Genomic DNA, 16,151 nt, shown 5'->3' on the forward strand with positions numbered 1-16,151 from the left:
AACAACATGGTTATCAGCTGCTGTAGTCTATAACAACATGGTTATCAGACACAGCTGCTGTAGTCTATAACAACATGGTTATCAGCTGCTGTAGTTTATAACAACATGGTTATCAGCTGCTGGAGTCTATAACAACATGGTTATCAGCTGCTGTAGTCTATAACAACATGGTTATCAGCTGCTGTAGTCTATAACAACATGGTTATCAGCTGCTGTAGTCTATAACAACATGGTTATCAGCTGCTGTAGTCTATAACAACATGGTTATCAGCTGCTGTAGTCTATAACAACATGGTTATCAGCTGCTGTAGTCTATAACAACATGGTTATCAGCTGCTGTAGTCTATAACAACATGGTTATCAGCTGCGGTAGTCTATAACAACATGGTTATCAGCTGCTGTAGTCTATAACAACATGGTTATCAGCTGCTGTAGTCTATAACAACATGGTTATCAGCTGCTGTAGTCTATAACAACATGGTTATCAGCTGCTGTAGTCTATAACAACATGGTTATCAGCTGCTGTAGTCTATAACAACATGGTTATCAGCTGCTGTAGTCCATAACAACATGGTTATCAGCTGCTGTAGTCTATAACAACATGGTTATCAGCTGCTGTAGTCTATAACAACATGGTTATCAGCTGCTGTAGTCTATAACAACATGGTTATCAGCTGCTGTAGTCTATAACAACATGGTTATCAGCTGCTGTAGTCTATAACAACATGGTTATCAGCTGCTGTAGTCTATAACAACATGGTTATCAGCTGCTGTAGTCTATAACAACATGGTTATCAGCTGCTGTAGTCTATAACAACATGGTTATCAGCTGCTGTAGTCTATAACAACATGGTTATCAGATGCTGTAGTCTATAACAACATGGTTATCAGCTGCTGTAGTCTATAACAACATGGTTATCAGCTGCTGTAGTCTATAACAACATGGTTATCAGCTGCTGTAGTCTATAACAACATGGTTATCAGCTGCTGTAGTCTATAACAACATGGTTATCAGCTGCTGTGGTCTATAACAACATGGTTATCAGCTGCTGTAGTCTATAACAACATGGTTATCAGCTGCTGTAGTCTATAACAACATGGTTATCAGCTGCTGTAGTCTATAACAACATGGTTATCAGCTGCTGTAGTCTATAACAACATGGTTATCAGCTGCTGTAGTCTATAACAACATGGTTATCAGATGCTGTAGTCTATAACAACATGGTTATCAGCTGCTGTAGTCTATAACAACATGGTTATCAGCTGCTGTAGTCTATAACAACATGGTTATCAGCTGCTGTAGTCTATAACAACATGGTTATCAGCTGCTGCAGTCTATAACAACATGGTTATCAGCTGCTGTAGTCTATAACAACATGGTTATCAGCTGCTGTAGTCTATAACAACATGGTTATCAGCTGCTGTAGTCTATAACAACATGGTTATCAGCTGCTGTAGTCTATAACAACATGGTTATCAGCTGCTGTAGTCTATAACAACATGGTTATCAGCTGCTGTAGTCTATAACAACATGGTTATCAGCTGCTGTAGTCTATAACAACATGGTTATCAGCTGCTGTAGTCTATAACAACATGGTTATCAGCTGCTGTAGTCTATAACAACATGGTTATCAGCTGCTGTAGTCTATAACAACATGGTTATCAGCTGCTGTGGTCTGCTCTGTTCTAATCCCAGGGATTCAGCATGCTGTGCACTGTTCTACTCCCAGGGATTCAGCATGCTGTGCTCTGTTCTAATCCCAGGGATTCAGCATGCTGTGCTCTCTCCCTGCCAGAGGCCTGTGCTGGTTTCTCTGGCTAACCATGCCAGGGTTGAGTGGCATCCTAACCCATTTACACTGCACTACTTTAACCAGGGCCCATAGGGCCAGGGCCACACTGTAACCCATTTACACTGCACTACCTTAACCAGGGCCCATAGGGCCACACTGTATAAGGGACATACTGCACTACTTTAACCAGGGCCCACAGGGCCAGAACCACACTATATAGGGAATATACTGCACTACTTTAACCAGGGCCCACAGGGCCAGAACCACACTATATAGGGGAATATACTGCACTACATTAACCAGGGCCCACAGGGCCAGAACCACACTATATAGGGAATATACTGCACTACATTAACCAGGGCCCACAGGGCCAGAACCACACTATATAGGGAATATACTGCACTACTTTAACCAGAGCCCACTGGGCCAGAACCACAATATATAGGGAATATACTGCACTACATTAACCAGGGCCCACAGGGCCAGAACCACACTATATAGGGAATATACTGCACTACATTAACCACGGCCCACAGGGCCAGAACCACACTATATAGGGAATATACTGCACTACATTAACCAGGGCCCACAGGGCCACACTATATAGGGAATATACTGCACTACATTAACCAGGGCCCACAGGGCCAGAACCACACTATATAGGGAATATACTGCACTACATTAACCAGGGCCCACAGGGCCAGAACCACACTATATAGGGAATATACTGCACTACATTAACCAGGGCCCACAGGGCCAGAACCACACTATATAGGGAATATACTGCACTACATTAACCAGGGCCCACTGGGCCACACTATATAGGGAATATACTGCACTACTTTAACCAGGGCCCATAGGGCCAGAACCACACTATATAGGGAATATACTGCACTACATTAACCAGAGCCCACAGGGCCAGAACCACACTATATAGGGAATATACTGCACTACATTAACCAGGGACCACAGGGCCAGAACCACACTATATAGGGAATATACTGCACTACATTAACCAGGGCCCACAGGGCCAGAACCACACTATATAGGGAATATACTGCACTACATTAACCAGGGCCCACAGGGCCAGAACCACACTATATAGGGAATATACTGCACTACATTAACCAGGGTCCACAGGGCCACACTATATAGGGAATATACTGCACTACTTTAACCAGGGCCCACAGGGCCAGAACCACACTATATAGGGAATATACTGCACTACTTTAACCAGGGCCCACAGGGCCAGAACCACACTATATAGGGAATATACTGCACTACTTTAACCAGGGCCAGAACCACACTATATAGGGAATATACTGCACTACATTAACCAGGGCCCACAGGGCCAGAACCACACTATATAGGGGAATATACTGCACTACATTAACCAGGGCCCACAGGGCCAGAACCACACTATATAGGGAATATACTGCACTACATTAACCAGGGCCCACAGGGCCAGAACCACACTATATAGGGAATATACTGCACTACTTTAGCCAGAGCCCACAGGGCCAGAACCACACTATATAGGGAATATACTGCACTACATTAACCAGGGCCCACAGGGCCAGAACCACACTATATAGGGAATATACTGCACTACATTAACCAGGGCCCACAGGGCCAGAACCACACTATATAGGGAATATACTGCACTGCATTAACCAGGGCCCACAGGGCCAGAACCACACTATATAGGGAATATGGTGCCATTTGGGCCAAACCCTGATGCTTTTATCTTCTGCCTTCAACAATCCTTCCTCGGCTCCCCGCCTCTCCACCTGCCTCCCTCCCTCCCTCCCTCTCTCCCTCCCTCCCCGCCTGCCTCCCTCCCTCTCTCCCTCCCTGCCTCTCCTCAGCCTCACACACAGTCAATGCAGCACAATACAAACCCAACATACAGCTATTAAACAAGGTTTTAGACAGGACAAACAGTCAATGCAACACAATACAAACCCAACATACAGCTATTAAACAAGGTTTTAGACAGGACAAACAGTCAATGCAACACAATACAAACCCAACATACAGCTATTAAACAAGGTTTTAAAAAGGTCAAACAGTCAATTTGGGGCTCCCGGGTGGCGCAGCGGTCTAAGGCACTGTATATAAGTGCTAGAGGCGTCACTACAGACCCTGGTTCAATTCCAGGCTGTATCACAACCGGCTGTGATTGGGAGTCCCATAAGGCGGCGCACAATTGGCCCAGCGCCGTCTGCGTTTGGCCGAGGTAGGCAGTCATTGTAAAAAAATAAATAGATAATTTGTTCTTAACTGACAAGTCTAGTTAAATAAAGGTTAAATGAATAACAAGAGATAACGAGTGGTGCAACAGTAAGGATGTAATACAGTGTTTCTGAAGTGTGAAGGGACTTTGGTTTGGTCAGATAATATACTTGGCATTTTGAGGTGTTTTTTCAACAGTGTGCAGCTCCATAATACCTTGTTATTACATTTTACATTTTATTCATTTAGCGGAAGCTTTTTTTCCAGAGCGACTTACAGTCAGTGCATTCATCTTATTGAGGTAGCTAGTGGAAACAAGCACATATCTCAGCCATAGTAAGTAAATGTTTATATCAGCATTAGTCTGCCTTGTTATTGTAATCATATGTTACGGTAACATAACACTATGACAAGCCTGTCCTACAGCTGCTGTAATCATATGTTACAGTAACATAACACTATGACAAGCCTGTCCTACAGCTGCTGTAATCATATGTTACAGTAACATAACACTATGACAAGCCTGTCCTACAGCTGCTGTAATCATATGTTACAGTAACATAACACTATGACAAGCCTGTCCTACAGCTGCTGTAATCATGTTACGGTAACATAACACTATGACAAGCCTGTCCTACAGCTGCTGTAATCATGTTACGGTAACATAACACTATGACCAGCCTGTCCTACAGCTGCTGTAATCATATGTTACAGTAACATAACACTATGACCAGCCTGTCCTACAGCTGCTGTAATCATATGTTACAGTAACATAACACTATGACAAGCCTGTCCTACAGCTGCTGTAATCACATCAGTCATTATGTTAGAATAACCTATGTGACCTTTTCAATGTGAAAAATGCCAATAATATACTGAATATGAGATATCTCAGACTGTTACCAGTACTACAGAGTATAACTATTGAATAACACAACCCAAAGACATTTGTCATGATTTGCCCTTTTCCTCCTCTCTCTCTCTCCCACTACAGTTTTATGATTGCTACTCTTTTAGAAATGGAAGTTAAATCCGTTTGTTACCACAGACAGAGAGACGTTGTAGTACGGTAACATCAAAAGGTTGAATAATGAAACAATATTTCTGCATTCCAAACAACCGGAAGGGTCCGTGGATACTTAAAGAACAATCATGTTGAATTCATTTCTAATTTGCGATGTAACTAAGTGTCACGGATCATTCTGGAACATTCATTGCGCACACCTGGTCCCTATTCCCACTGATTGTATTGGTATATATGTGCCCTGTGTTTACCATGGTGGGGTCGATTATTGTTACAATGTCCGTTGGTGCGTGTGAGTACCTGTGCTGTGTGTTTTGGGCTTTTGTGCCCTTGTGGATTGCGTAGATGATTACGGGTCTCGTCCCGTGTGTTAATCATTGTGCGCTTGTGATTTTTTATTCCAGGTACTCCTCGCTCTTTTGTTTGGGTTTCAACCCTGTGTTTTTGTTACGTGTTTGCAAGGTCTTCGTCCCTGTGCCTTTGCACGGCACGCTGTAATTTGGGTTTAATTTAAAAAACTATTACGCATTCCTGCGCCTGTCTCCCAAATAATTTATGCCAACGTGACTCTAGGGACAGTAGAACAACATAACTGAATCTCTGAATGTGTATATTTCCCAGTGATCAGATTCACATCTTGATATTGTGGAACTTATATGATTAAATACGAAACTATTTGTGAGAAGATGTAATGTGGTGTTAGCCTTCTAAATGAGAATTTTTTTCTCCAAATAAAATCTTAACCAAGTCAGTGGCCATGCCCACGTGAGCACAGACATTATGACAAAAGGAGAGAATGTCCTTTTCCCCCGAGTGCTTAAGGTCAGGGGAGTTTCCTGGCCATGGACCCAAAATATTGATGTTTTGTTCCCCGAGCCACTTAGTTATCACTTTTGCCTTATTTTCAAGATGCTCCATCATGCTGGAAAAGGCATTGTTCGTCACCAAACTGTTCCTGGATGGTTGGGAGAAGTTGCTCTCGGAGGATGTGTTGGTACCATTCTTTATTCACGGCTGTGTTCTTAGGCAAAATTGTGAGTGAGCCCACTCCCTTGGCTGAGAAGCAACCCCACACATGAATGGTTTCAGGATGCTTTACTGTTGGCATGACACAGGACTGATGGTAGCGCTCACCTTGTCTTCTCCGGACAAGCTTTTTTACAGATGCCCCAAACAATCGGAAAGGGGATTCATCAGAGAAAATGACTTTACACCAGTCCTCAGCAGTCCAATCCCTGCTTCTTTGCTGCCCTTCTTGACACCAGGCCATCCTCCAAAAGTCTTCGCCTCACTGTGCGTGCAGATGCACTCACACCTGCCTGCTGTCATTCCTGAGCAAGCTCTGTACAGGTGGTGCCCCGATCCCGCAGCTGAATCAACTTTAGGAGACGGTCCTGGCGCCTGCTGGGCTTTCTTGGGCGCCCTGAAGCCTTCTTCACAACAATTGAACCGCTCTCCTTGAAGTTCTTGATGATCCGATAAATGGTTTATTTTGGTGCAATCTTACTGGCAGCAATATCCTTGCCTGTGAAGCCCTTTTTGTGCAAAGCAATGATGACGGCACGTGTTTCCTTGCAGCTAACCATGGTTGACAGAGGAAGAACAATGATTCCAAGCACCACCCTCCTTTTGAAGCTTCCAGTCTGTTATTCAAACTCAATCAGCATGACAGAGTGATCTCCAGCCTTGTCCACGTCAACACCTCACACCTGTGTTAACGAGAGAATCACTGACATGATGTCAGCTGGTCCTTTGTGGCAGGGCTGAAATGCAGTGGAAAGGTTTTTTGGGGATTCAGTTCATTTGCATGGCAAAGAGGGACTTTGCAATTAATTGCAATTCATCTGATCACTCTTCTTAACATTCTGGAGTATATACAAATTGCAATCATACAAACTGAGGCAGCAGACTTTGTGAAAATAAAAATGTGTGTCATTCTAACAAAACTTTTGGCCACGACTATAGTAATCAACGTGTAAGCTATTCTGTTTGTGTGTTTATGTAATTCTGTGTGATTATTTAGTTTGTTAGTAAATAAATAATTAAGCCAATTTGTATAATGCCGATTCATCATTTATGCTAGGGTTGTTTGTGCAGATATCCAAGGACTGTACAACATTCAGAATGAGACTGAAGGTAAATAAGAATTAATTAATTGACTGATGTAAGAGATATTTATATCTTTAGAGTTTAGTTGGGAGAACTCGTTAGATAACTTTTTCCATGGTGCCCTAGATTACTACTTAATGAATTCTTGCATGAGTAATTTAATCGCGTAATAATTTAACGTGGTATGTAATTATTTTATAATGATAGTCAAGACACGACACGACACATTTGAGTTCAAGTCATTTTGATGACATCCATCCTGTTGTCCTGGTATTGTCATGGTAACCCCTTTACTGGTCAGGACGTGACAGGTATGGTATTTAGATTCCATCCAATCAAACGGTCTATTTGTCTTTTTTAACACTGACAGTGTTTCTCCTTTTCCACTTCAACACTACGTATGTGACCCGATTCAGGACACTAGGTGTATGTCACAAGTCACGACTTCACAGGAGAGCCTTTTGAACATAAAAAAAATGTCATCTGTAAATACGAATAAAATTGTTAAATTACGAGCCTAGTTGGTTTAGCCACAGAAAAAGTCAGCAACCTTCCCGCTAACCATGATTGGCTGAGATAAAGAGTGGGCTGGACATGCCGAGAGATGAGTCTGAATTGGTCTACGGTGTTGCATCTTGTGTCTATAAAATGAGCTGCTCGTAATGCGTAAATAATCCTTTCTATTGCCGTTTTTTTTAAAGATATTATGTTAGCCATGGAGAACTGCAAATATGTTGCTACTGCTCTCAATACCATTGCTGCCCTGAATCAGGCGCTATCGACAAAGGTCAGTGGGAAAAAGTTGTGATGGACTACTTTCTGGACGACGATCGTGCCATGCAATGCTGACTCTCTCTCATTTCATAACACGTTTTGAAATCAGTGGAACACAACGGGCCAAACGAGCTGGGTAAACTAAACGGAAACAATACAGGATGTCTGATAAAATGGGTTGCAGTCTGCCGTGAAGCTTTCATCCATGTATACAGGTAAGAATCTAGCTACGGATTCAGATATTATACCTTTCTAATTTTATCTGAAAGTTGTTTTCACTGCAAGCTAAAGCTTAGTGTTAGCTAGCCAGCTGGAGTTCGATGGCTGGCTTGCAAACTAATATTAACTTATTTGTATGAAGTCTCTCTCTCTCTCTCTCTCTCTCTCTCTCTCTCATTGTGTGCTGGAGTCAGACCAGCTGCAAATCGTCCCATAATCAAGACCTCTACAAATACTCATTCCTGCCACCTCCACTCTGCCAGATCGTAAACTCTGCTCAGTCAGTCGTTATCCTAGCCTTTTGTCAGTTCTCAAGATCCTATTGCCCTGCTGTGCTTGTTTCCCTGCCTTACACTGTTTTGTCCTCTCGTTGCAGTTACCACCCTGTCTCTGTCTCCTGTACCACATCTCACATCTCGGCATTGCTAGTTATAGCCTAATGTTAGCTAGCTAACATTGAACGTATTGGTTAACTTTAGCTAGCTGTGACAATCGGTTTGTATTGCTAGTTAAAGCTTGCAGCTTCGATGCTCTGGAGCCTGGTGTTGTTGTCACCAAGGAGCTTTCAGACTGTCGGGACCAGGTTTCAGCTGCTGCACAACGCTGACATCCTTCCTCCCATAGATGGTCTGCCTGTAAAAGCACCACCTGGACTGGACACAGCTAGGCAAACTATATTATTGAGAAGATCAGGGAGTTTTGTGACGAAGAGGCTATGGACATCACATGCCCTACACCAAAGTCAAGGGCAGGACAGAAACAGGCTCTCTGAATACACACTACCGTTCAAGCGTTTGGGGTCACTTAATGTCCTTGTTTTTGAAAGAAAGCAAATTTTTTGTCTGTTAAAATAGCATCAAATTAATCCGAAATACAGTGTAGACATTATTCATGTTGTAAATAACTATTGTAGCTGGAAACGGCTGATTTTCTTATGGAATATCTACATAGGTGAACAGAGGCCCATTATCAGCAACCATCACTCGTGTTCCAATGGCCCGTTGTGTTAACTAATCCAAGTTTATCATTTTAAAAGGCTAATTGATCATTAGAAAACCCTTTTGCAATTATGTGTCACGGCTGTCGAAAGGATCGGACCAAAGTGCAGCGTGTGTTTCGTTCCACATATTTATTTAATCCGTGAAACTATGCAATACATCAATTAACTGAAATCTACAAAAGCAACAAACCGTGACGCAGAGGAGAAACAAACACTACTCACAAATAATCACCCACAAAAACAGGTGGGACAAACATCAGCTTAAATATGACCTCCAATTAGAGACAACGACGACCAGCTGCCTCTAATTGGAGATCATACCAAACAAAACCAACATAGAAATACAAAACTAGAAACTGAACATAGAAATACAAAACATAGACAAACACCCCCTGTCACGCCCTGACCTACTCTACCATAGAAAATAACCACTTACTATGGTCAGGACGTGACATTATGTTAGCACAGCTGAAAACTGTTGTTCTGATTAAAGAAGCAATAAAACTGGCCTTCTTTAGACTAGTTGAGTATCTGGAGCATCAGCATTTGTGGGTTCGATTACAGGCTCCAAATGGCCAGAAACAAAGAACTTCCTTCTGAAACTCATCAGTCTATTAGTGTTCTGGGAAATTAAGGCTATTCCATGCGAGAAATTGCCAAGAAACTGAAGATCTCGTACAACGCTGTGTAGTACTCCCTTCACAGAACAGCGCAAACTGTCTCTGACCAGAATAGAGAGAGGAGTGGGAGGCCCCAGTGCACAACTGAGCAAGAGGGCAAGTACATTAGCATGTCTAGTTTGAGAACAGATGCCTCATAAGTCCTCAACTGGCAGCTTCATTAAATAGTACCTGCAAAACATCAGTCTCAACATAAACAGTGAAGAAGCGACTCCGGGATGCTGGCCTTCAGGGCAGAATTCCTCTATCCAGTGTCTGTGTTAGTACCCATCTTAATTTTTGTTTTTATAGGCTAGTCTGAGATATGGCTTTTTCTTTGCAATATTTATATGTGTGGTCGTAACATTATTTTTGTGACATACCACAACAATATCATGTGACCGTATCAAGTGTCCAACACTTAAATATATGGCGCATGCATCTGTTTATGTACTGTACATGTGCACCTTCCTCAGGTTTCAACTCAGATTGCATGGCCTTAACTTATGTATGGAATACTATGTGATAAGTGTGTTTGTAACAGTATATAAAGTATGCTAATGTACTGGTGTGAAGGCATTTGGGCAGTGGTGTAAAAATACTTTAAAGTACTACTTAAATCGTTTTTTTTGTGGTATCTGTACATTACTTTACTATTGATATTTTAGGCAACTTTTACTTCACTACATTTGTAAAGAAACTAATGTACTTTTTACTCCATACATTTTCCTCGACACCCAAAAGTACTCGTTACATTTTGACAGGAAAATCGTCCAATTCAAACACTTATCAAGAATGTGGTCACTCCCTGGTCCATCCCTACTGCCTCTGATCTGGAGGACGCACTAAACACAAATGCTCAGTTTGTAAATGATGTCTGAGTGTTGGAGTGTGCCCCTGGCTACCCATCAATAACAAAATCATACGGTTATGCCGTCTGGTTTGCTTAATATCAGGAAGTTGAAATAGTTTATTTTTTACTTTTGATATTTAAGTACATTGTGCCCCCAGGCTATCCGTCAATAAAATTATATTTTTTTGTTGTTGTGCCGTCTGGTTTAATATAAGGAATTTGAAATGATTTATACTTTTACTCAAGTATGACAATGAAGTATTTTCTCCACTACTGGATGTGGCTGGGGGTTTTAGCATTTCTTTCACATGACCCATCAATTTACACAAGTGTATCTGGGTAAGCGTCATCTAATATTTATATCATATTTTTATCTGGACACTTTCTGTTGACCTGGAATGTGTCCTTATTGTAAGCTACTACCACTTTTAATATTTATCACATGACCTCATGTGAATCCTTAAAGGAGATGGGTGGGGTTAAAGGCTTAAGAGGGTGTGAACGATGCTGAATGGGCGTAGACAAAGAAGAGCTCTCCAGTAGGTGTACCAAAACATTCAAACGCCCTTTTCTCAAACGTGAGTTTACAAGTGTATCAACTTTCAAAGTAGAATTACTTTCCCATTGTTCCTCAAAAATGCAGTGTATAATATACCATTTTGTAGCTCTGAGTCTCTACTTTTATCCAATGTACAGTAATAAAACAGAAATTTAAATGTTGCTACATAAGACCGAATCCAGGTGGTGAGTCACACATGTACAACATTTCCCTCGATCTGTACAGTCAGTGAATATGACTTAGTGAATTCCAATACTAAGAGATCTTCTAATCCATCCTGTCAGGGGAAGAAATAGGTGTTCCTCTGGGCGTTAGAAGGTAATTGATTTCACATAATGTTGACCTTTTCTGCACACTGAGCCATTTTACTGAAATCTAAATGACACAAATATTGTAGGAAGAATGAAAAAAAGCATTCAGTTACTGAGACACTCAACGACCGCGTCCCAACTGGCACTTTAATCACTTTACAGGGAGCCTTGGTCAAAAGTAGCGCACTAGATAGGGAATTACTGAGCCACTCTGAAATGTTTGCATTCCTGGCTGCACCCTGAACTATTTAAGGTCTAGGGCTTGGGGACTCGTTAGGTAATAACTTAGAGAGGAAAGGTCTAGGGCTTGGGGACTGGATAGGCAATAACTTAGAGAGGAAAGGTCTTGGGCTTGGGGACTGGATAGGCAATAACTTAGAGAGGAAAGGTCTAGGGCTTGGGGACTGGGGACTGGATAGGCAATAACTTAGAGAGGAAAGGTCTGGGGCTTGGGGACTGGTTAGGCAATAACTTAGAGAGGAAAGGTCTAGGGCTTGGGGACTGGATAGGTAATAACTTAGAGAGGAACGGTCTAGGGCTTGGGGACTGGGGACTGGATAGGCAATAACTTATAGAGGAAAGGTCTAGGGCTTGGGTACTGGGGACTGGATAGGCAATAACTTAGAGATGAAAGGTCTAGGGCTTGGGGACTGGGGACTGGTTAGGCAATAACTTAAATGCGGAGAGTTAGCTGTCCAACTGGAAAAGGGACTGTAAACTGTAGATCGTACATTGGTACATTGGTACATTGGTTGCAGTACCATAGAAAAGTGACTCATACCATTATAACCCTAGAGTCTATTGACGCACCGGGGCATCAATCTAAGTAACATAATAAAAAATCTCCATTAAAATCCATCAGTTTAAGTGATGGAGATATCTGTTTGAACTAGAGATATCTGTTTGAACTACAGATATCTGTTTGAATTAGAGATATCTGTTTAAACTAGAGATATCTGTTTAAACTAGAGATATCTGTTTGAACTAGAGATATCTGTTTAAACTAGAGATATCTGTTTGAATTAGAGATATCTGTTTGAACTAGAGATATCTGTTTAAACTAGAGATATCTGTTTGAACTAGAGATATCTGTTTGAACTAGAGATATCTGTTTAAACTAGAGATATCTGTTTGAATTAGAGATATCTGTTAGAACTAGAGATATCTGTTTGAACTAGAGATATCTGTTTGAACTAGAGATATCTGTTTGTTTGCGTGGGCTGTGTCTCAATCCACTACATCCTCCTATGTCGCCCTTCAGCATCTACGGTGGAAAGTAGCAAAGCTACCAGCGCTGTTTGTCAGACCAGGAGACATCCCGAAAATACGGTGTTCTCACCAAAACGTCTGTAGTAGGGGTGTGCCTAGTAGTCGGACAAAATGAGTATCGTAACGAATATGGACAATTATCTGAATCCGATTATGATCAGAGTATTTTTTGTTGCTGTTGTAATTTTCCGTGATCTAAAGAAAATAAAAAGTTGTGGTGCCAGGATCTTTCTCATATCAGTCGTAGTGCGAGGTTCTGTGTGGTCCAAATAACTCAACTGGCTGTCTGTAAAGAGAAAGGCGGGCTGTACGTTGATCCTGTTGTTCTGATTGGATAGAGTGAACCTGTACCTCTCAGAGAGAGAATGCCAAGAGTGTGCACAACTGTCATCAAGGCAAAGGGTGGCTGCTTTTAAGAATCTCAAATATACAATTTATTTTTGATTTGTTTAACACTTTTTTTTGGTTAATACATGATTCCATATGTGTTATTTCATAGTTTTAATGTCTTCACTATTACTCTACAATGTAGAAAATAGTATAAATAAAGAAAAACCCTGGAATGAGTAGGTGTGTCCAAACTTTTGACTGGTACTGTAGATATTCCAGAATCCTGACTCACCAGATACTGTGTGGCTCTGATATTTCTACCTCCAGACAGTTGTGTTTCTCAAACACATTATAGGTGTAACCAAGGTGAAGTGATCTGTCGACGGGCCCTTGAGCAAGGCACTTAACCCTACATTTCTCCAGGGTAGCCGTTGATAACGGCAGACCCTGACCGTGACCCCAACTCTCCGAGGGTGTCTCACAGGGAAACGGAACATGCAAAAATCACATTTCCATTTCACACACGAGTATAAAACACACATGTATATGTGTGTGAAACAGGACAAATATAAGAACACACCTAATTATAATTCTTATTACATCAGTTGGCTTTAGATGAGTCAAGTGTTTATTAAATAAACACAAACAATCCTGACTCACCAGATAGTGGGCGGCTCTGATCCTTCTACCTCCAGATAGTCGTGTTTGTCCTCCATCTGGAAGTCAGTGAATACCAGTGAGATGGTGTCTCCAGGGTCAGCCAGCACCGTCCACTTACATTCCCCAGCGTTGGAGAGGTCACTGAGGGATTCAGGGCTGGAGATGATCCCACTGGACCCCCTTAGCGTACCTCCACACGTGTCCTCAGCTGCAGTGGTGGGGGAAAAAATACCCAACTGTCATATTTGAGTAAAAAGTAAAATAGCTTAATAGAAAATGACTCAAGTAAAAGTGAAATTCACTTAAGTATCAAAAGTAAAAGTATAAATAAATAATTTCAAAGTGCTTATATTAAGCAAACCAGACGGTAAAATTTTTATGTTTTACAGATAGCCAGGGGAACACTCCAACACTCAGACGTCATTTGCAAACAAAGCATGTGTGTTTAGTGAATCCGTAAGATCTGAGGCAATAGAGATGACCAGGGATGTTCTCTTGATAAGTGTGTGAATTGGACCATTTTTCTATTCTGCTAAGCATTCAAAATGTAAATGAGTACCTTTGGGTGTCAGGGAAAATGTGTGTATGTATTATTCTCTTTAGGAGTGTAGTAAAAGCAAACGTTGTCAAAAATATAAATAGTAAAGTAAAGTACAGATACACCAAAAAACGACTTATGTAGTACTTTCAAGTATTTTTACTTAAGTACTTCGCACCAAACAAACAGAAGAACACATACGTTTAATATCAATGAATCTGTTGGCTCTGTTCCAATATGTAGACTAGAATAATACTAAGAATGAAGCAATGTATTTGGCTATATGTATTCCAAGTTGTATGCTAGCTTGTATGAATCTGACAGCATGGATAACAGTCCAAGGTATCCGGATTTACAGGATCAATTGTCTGTGTTCCAAGCCCCCTGCCTGCTCTTCTCCTTCTGGTCTGAGGGGTTCAGAAACCTTTGGTTCGTCAGAAGACTCAGACAACCACAACAGATTTCAAACCATTCTGTTCCAATATCAAGATTCTACATTAACATACCACATAGAATGAAACATCTGGGTTCCGGTGTTCTAAGTGTTCCGGTGTTGGCCACGCGTTCTAAGTGATATTCTAGTATATTGGAATGTCATCTTTATGTTCTTGGCCTCAATAAGTGAGCAGGCGCTTGAAGAACACAGCATCTGAGCCACATTATGATGAGGCCTCTATAACATACCAACAAAGATGTTCACAAGTCTTTTAGGGCCAAGTGTAAGTCAAGTCTCAAGTCTTTTAGGGCTAATTCTAAGTCAAGTCTCAAGTCTTTTGGGGCCAAATCTAAGTCAAGTCTCAAGTCTTTTAGGGCCAAGTCTAAGTCAAGTCTCAAGTCTTTTAGGGCCAAGTCTAAGTCAAATCTCAAGTCCCTTTTGGCAATGGCTTTCAGCCTGCTGTGGGTTAGGTCTATAAACCTTGTAAATTATTTTAAGAGACTCTTGTATGAAAGAACACACATCAGGCACTATCTAAATCAAAATACATTTCCTTTTAAAATGTAGACAGTTTACATTAATAAAAGTCATTGTACAGGATATAAAAAATCGAACATAACATTTTAAAGTGCATGGTATTTTGTGGCAGACGTTGTCTATATTTCACTTCATTCTGTCACGCAAACAGAATCTGTAGATGAGGGAAGATAAATGACAAGCATGAATGTAAACCCTAAATGACTGACAACTATTCAATAACTGCACTACTAAAGTGTCCTATATATCAAACGTAATGACCTTTATCCATAAAATATACTTACTGACCTGGACACTTTAACAGAAATATAATTTCCTGTAACAAGTAGCAAATGACATCCTGTGCCCGTAAGACAGAGAACATTTCTGTTGCAGACAGGTTACATTTCAGAATCGGCGTTTGAGTGACTGCTGCAGTGCTTTTTACTAGACTGACTAGGCGACGACATGTGCTCAGTACACTCTGCAGATGATAGTTGAGTGACAGCACACAAGGAAGGGCAGCACTGAGTGTCACGACTTTCTCCCCCCTTTGAGTAATGTCGGTGGCCTTGGACAAAAAAGGGTCCAAAATGTCCACTAACTCCAATAGCTGTCTCCATTCCCTTGGTGATAAGCAGAGCTCCTTGTGTCCTTGGGCTTCAAGTAAAGTCTGGAGGCTTTGTTGATTCAGATTGGTGACTGCTTTAAAAACAAGCCAGAGGATGGAATTCCATCTGGTAGACACAGCAGCAGGGATACTACGATACTACGATTGACTCTGAACTCAGCTTCAAAACGCTTCTTTCAGACCACAGGCAGTATGTAGTAAGCTGTAAAGTTGAGTTACCTCCAGCCATCACATT

The 16,151-nt window shown here is 41.4% G+C and overlaps 1 protein-coding gene across 1 annotated transcript in view; it reads right to left on the minus strand.

The window, feature by feature from the left end:
• The window catches only part of LOC106606155 (CUB and sushi domain-containing protein 3), a 492,730-nt gene that overhangs the window by 348,525 nt on the left and 128,054 nt on the right, over nucleotides 1-16,151 (minus strand). The window contains 1 exon segment of the mRNA XM_045717778.1: nucleotides 13,796-14,003. Within this exon segment, the coding sequence (XP_045573734.1) occupies nucleotides 13,796-14,003 (208 nt within the window).

Source organism: Salmo salar, chromosome ssa05 (genome assembly GCF_905237065.1).
Source record: "Salmo salar chromosome ssa05, Ssal_v3.1, whole genome shotgun sequence".
Classification (NCBI taxonomy): domain Eukaryota; kingdom Metazoa; phylum Chordata; class Actinopteri; order Salmoniformes; family Salmonidae; genus Salmo; species Salmo salar.